This window comes from Bos taurus, chromosome 9 (assembly GCF_002263795.3).
Source record: "Bos taurus isolate L1 Dominette 01449 registration number 42190680 breed Hereford chromosome 9, ARS-UCD2.0, whole genome shotgun sequence".
Classification (NCBI taxonomy): Eukaryota; Metazoa; Chordata; class Mammalia; order Artiodactyla; family Bovidae; genus Bos; species Bos taurus.
Window position 1 is genome coordinate 22,188,956 of NC_037336.1, and position 4,456 is coordinate 22,193,411.

The window sequence follows — 4,456 nt, forward strand, 5'->3', positions numbered from 1 at the left end:
TTTCTCACTCTTTTAGGGAAATTATTTTTTCGGGACAAAAGAGACAGACACTCATTGAGAGAACAAGAATAGAGCTTTCAGGACCCCAAACCTCTCCGGGGTAACAAATCCTCTCTGTAATCAATCATTCCCTGTCTCCTACCCCAATCCTAGCCTCTCTGCTCCTTGCCTACCGGGAGCATCCTGCGGCGTCAGACTTGGGTTACCAAACTTCTGTTCTCCCTGGCGGCCTCCCACCCCTACCCTGCGAACTCTCCCATCTAACTGACTTGCACTGACACACGGCTGCCACGTCTGGGGAGGGGGGCGGGTCCGCTTTCCGGTGACTCACGTCCTCGCTATTTGCCTTTTGTTTCTAGGACGCTTTGGCGGCCGTTTTCGTCCCTCTGCTTTTAATTTGGGGAGCAGGAAAACTAATGAATCAAGAGTGAATCTCTTCTCCACCCATCTTTCCCCCGCTCCCTTCTTCTTCCAGTTGGCTCTCTTCCCTTCACAAGTTCCGTAACTATCCGAGAAGTGCGGGGGGCGGGACAGGTGGGGACGGATTAATTACACCTAAATCCGAAGTTGGCAGTCTAAAGCATCAGTTGGCTGGGGAGCCTTTCCGAAACTCCCTTGCAGGCAGCTGGGCGTTTTCGTGCTGCCGCTGTACATTTGCAGCTTATTTCCCTACGCTCCTGCTCTGTTATGCCTCAATCTACCTGGTTACCGCTTTAAGTGCCCAGATCAGGGCGAATTTCACGAGATGCACGAGCGGTTTTGTTCCAGTCCAAGGTAAAACCCAGTATGCAAAATGAGGAACCACCAAAGGATGCCAGGGAAAGGGGGAGAAAAAGGGATTCCCTCACCTTTTCCGGCACATTCCTTGTCAATTTCCACCAGAAGGAGGCGCGCGGTCTAGATCCCCCTCTCGTCTCCTTTCTTACATCCCCCTACCGAGCGCAGCCCAGGCTCGCCGCGCAGCCGGAGCAGCTTCTCCGGCAGCCCTGGCCCTCCGCACCCCCCCTCCCCGCCCCCCGGGTTGGTTTTTCCCAGCTGCGGAGGTTGGGCCAGGGGCTGGGGTGCGAGGAGTCGGCGCCCGCAGCGCGGAACGGGCAAGTCGCTGCGACTCTGGTGAGACTGGGAGTTATCTCGAGTGCGGAGGTGAGCGCCGGGGAGCAAGCGGAGAAGGCGAGAGCCTGGGGGGCGGGGGGAAATAGGGGCCTGGGGGCGGCTCCGGGGCCCCTCCCCATCCTCAGGCAGGAGACTAGCGCCGGTCCGGGGGTCCCACCGCCGCTTTGTTTGCGGCCTCACCCCCGCCTCCCTTTTGGAGATGACTTGAACGCCCTCGGGTCTGATGGGGCTGGCGGGGGCGCGGGCTGGGGGCGCCAGCCGAGTGTTTTCCACTTTATCCGTCAGGGTCCTGAAAGACATCAAAAGACTCCTGTAACCTGAAACTTCCATTGCGTCCGAACCTGGACTTGGAGGAGAGGTCCGGGCGGGGGCGGAGACCCCGGAAGGCAGGTCGTCCGCGGAGGAGGTGGGGGGAAGGAGCTGGGAAGGAGAAGTTTTAGTCGGGAGGCGCTGGGAATTAAGCAAGAAGTTTAAGACGCGGGGGAAGAGACAGATCGGGGAAAGGAGGAGGGCGGGAGCTGGGAAGGGTATATATAGTGAGGGCTCGGGACGCTGCAAGACTGTGCTTCGCCCCTCGGGTCGCCTGCCCCTCTGCTAGGGTAAGGATGTGCGTGGCGTTGGAGGAGGCGAGGCCCGGACGGGCTTTCGGAGGGAGGTCTCGGGTACCCGGTAGGGTCGGCTTGGCTCGCGGCGGCCGATTCCTGCCCTCGGGGAGCCGCGGGCGCCACCACGCCTCACGCTTGTCTCCCGCTTGTCCCAGGTCGCGCAGCGGATCCTGCGGGAGGCGCCAACAAAAGAGGCGGGAGGTGCCACCCGGAGGCGGCGGCCGCAAGACGAGCGGGAGGAGGAGCGCTGAGCCGAGCGTCCCAACCGGCCGTGCGTACTTTCTGGAGGGACGGGGCGGGGGACTTGGCCCCGGGAGGGGGACGCCCGGTGGCCAGGGGGTTGGCCAAGTTCCGGCGGCGGCGTTGGCGGCGGCCCTCCTCCGCTCCCACGAGGGGAAAGTTTTCTCCAGAAGCTTCCGGCCGGCCCGCGCCCTCCGGAGCCCCGTCTCCCGAACCTTCGGAGCGGGCGGCGTCCCAGCCCGGCTCCGGGGACACCCGAGCCGCGATGCCTGGGGGGTGCTCCCGGGGCCCCGCCGCCGGGGACGGGCGGCTGCGGTTGGCGCGGCTGGCGCTAGTCCTCCTGGGCTGGGTCTCCTCGACCTCCCTCCCCTCGTCGGCGTCCTCCTCCACCTCCTCGGCGTCGCTCCCGGCTCCCGCGGCGTCCGGCCAGCCCGCGCTGCCGGGCCGATGCCCAGCGCCGTGTGAGTGCTCCGAAGCGGCGCGCACGGTCAAGTGCGTGAACCGCAACTTGACCGAGGTGCCGGCCGACCTGCCCCCCTACGTGCGCAACCTCTTCCTCACGGGCAACCAGCTGGCCGTGCTGCCCGCCGGTGCCTTCGCCCGCCGGCCGCCGCTGGCCGACCTGGCCGCGCTCAACCTCAGCGGCAACCGCCTGAAGGAGGTGGACGCCGGCGCCTTCGAGCACCTGCCCGGCCTGCGCCAGCTCGACCTCAGCCACAACCCGCTGGCCGACCTCAGCCCCTTCGCCTTCTCGGGCAGCAACGCCAGTGTCGCGACCCCCAGCCCCCTGGCGGAACTCATCTTGAACCGCCTCGAGCTCCCCGCGGCCGAGCGGCAGAACCTGAGCCTGGAGGGGATGGTGGCGGCGGCCCTGCGAGCTGGCCACGCGCTGCGGGGGCTCCGCCGCCTGGAGCTGGCCAGCAACCAGCTCCTCTACCTGCCCCACGACGTCCTGGCCCATCTGCCCGGCCTCCGGCACCTGGACCTGCGCAACAACTCGCTGGTGGGCCTGACCCACGTGTCCTTCCGGAACCTGACGCACCTCGAAAGCCTGCACCTGGAGGACAATGCCCTCAAGGTCCTGCGCAACGGCACCCTGGCCGAGCTGCAAAGCCTGCCCCACGTCCGGGTCTTCCTAGACGACAATCCCTGGGTCTGTGACTGCCACATGGTGGACATGGTGGCCTGGCTCAAGGAGACCGAGGTAGTGCAGGGCAAAGGCAGGCTCACCTGTGCGTTCCCGGAGAAAATGAGGCATCGGGTCCTCTTGGAACTCAACAGCTCCGATCTGGACTGTGACCCTATCCTCCCGCCATCCCTGCAGACGTCTTATGTGTTCCTGGGTATTGTTTTAGCCCTGATAGGCGCCATCTTCCTCCTGGTTTTGTATTTGAACCGCAAAGGGATAAAGAAGTGGATGCATAACATCAGAGATGCCTGTAGGGATCACATGGAAGGGTATCATTACAGATACGAAATCAATGCGGACCCCAGGTTAACAAACCTCAGCTCGAATTCGGATGTCTGAGAAGCGCGTGAGGACAGAACCAGGACAACTCTGCATGAGATGTAGACTTCAGCTTTATCCCGTCCTAGGCTTGCTTCACCTCCACCCTCCACTGTAGCCGCCAGTGACCTTGACTGAAAGCAGCGAAAGGAATTTGCTCCCTTCTTCTGTAAAGTTTCTTGGTGTGTTCTGTTACTGTGGGACGATGAACAACTGTGCGTAGTGTTTTATCCTCTTCCTTCTTCTTGGAACTCAACATGTGTGGAGGGATGTTTTCAAGTTTCAGCATGAACATGGCCTCCTGGCTGTTTTTCTCTTAGTACAGTTCAAGGTGTAGCAAGTGTACTCTCACTGATAGCATTCAACAAAAGCTGCCTCAACTTTTTTGAGAAAAAGACTTATTTCATAAATATCAGTTTTATTCTCATGTACCGAAATTGTGGAGAGAATGATTGCATTTCATAAACTGCCTGCAGACCTTAGCAAGCTCTTCAGAGTAACTCCATAGTCCACAGGAGCCCCTGCATCCGAGAGCATGCTTACATTTTACTGTTCTGCATATTTCAAAAAATAACTTGCAACTTCAGATAACTTCTTGACAAGTTACTTTTTTGATTGCAGTTTATATGAAACTATGCTGAAGTTTTTTTATAAACTGCATCGAGAGCCAACAAACTAAATTGTTAAAAAAAATTCAATAAAGATTCTTAAAAGAATTACAGCTGTGTTCAAGTTTGCTATTTGAAAAAAGGATTAGGGGCAGTGATACTGAATGGTTTTGGTTCTGCTGATAATTAAGCTGTTAGTTATAGCTGAGAATGAAACAGGAGCAGTGTCTTATACAGACAGGCTTTGGAGATAGATTTGAGATGGTGGATCCTTTCACAATTTACATAGAGAAGTTGAATATTCATGTGAAAGTTAATGCTATTTATTAAACAGTTTTGTAAAAGCATTATAAAGTTGGTAAGAAGGAAGATTTCTGTAAGAC

At 58.3% G+C, this 4,456-nt stretch overlaps 1 protein-coding gene across 6 annotated transcripts; it reads left to right on the forward strand.

Moving 5' to 3' along the window:
- Positions 1-1,060: 1,060 nt before the first annotated feature.
- TPBG (trophoblast glycoprotein) lies at positions 1,061-4,181 on the forward strand. Of its 6 annotated transcripts, none has more exons than XM_024996926.2 (2): positions 1,061-1,143; positions 1,874-4,181. In XM_024996926.2, the coding sequence occupies exon 2, from the start codon at positions 2,224-2,226 to the stop codon at positions 3,484-3,486; it is 1,263 nt and encodes a 420-aa protein (XP_024852694.1). In that variant the 5' UTR covers positions 1,061-1,143; positions 1,874-2,223; the 3' UTR covers positions 3,487-4,181. The 6 variants fall into 6 exon arrangements, with proteins under 6 accessions (XP_024852694.1, XP_024852698.1, XP_059746054.1 ...); XM_024996930.2 differs by lacking the exon at positions 1,061-1,143 and adding an exon at positions 1,397-1,471; XM_059890071.1 differs by lacking the exon at positions 1,061-1,143 and adding an exon at positions 1,409-1,499.
- Positions 4,182-4,456: the final 275 nt, after the last annotated feature.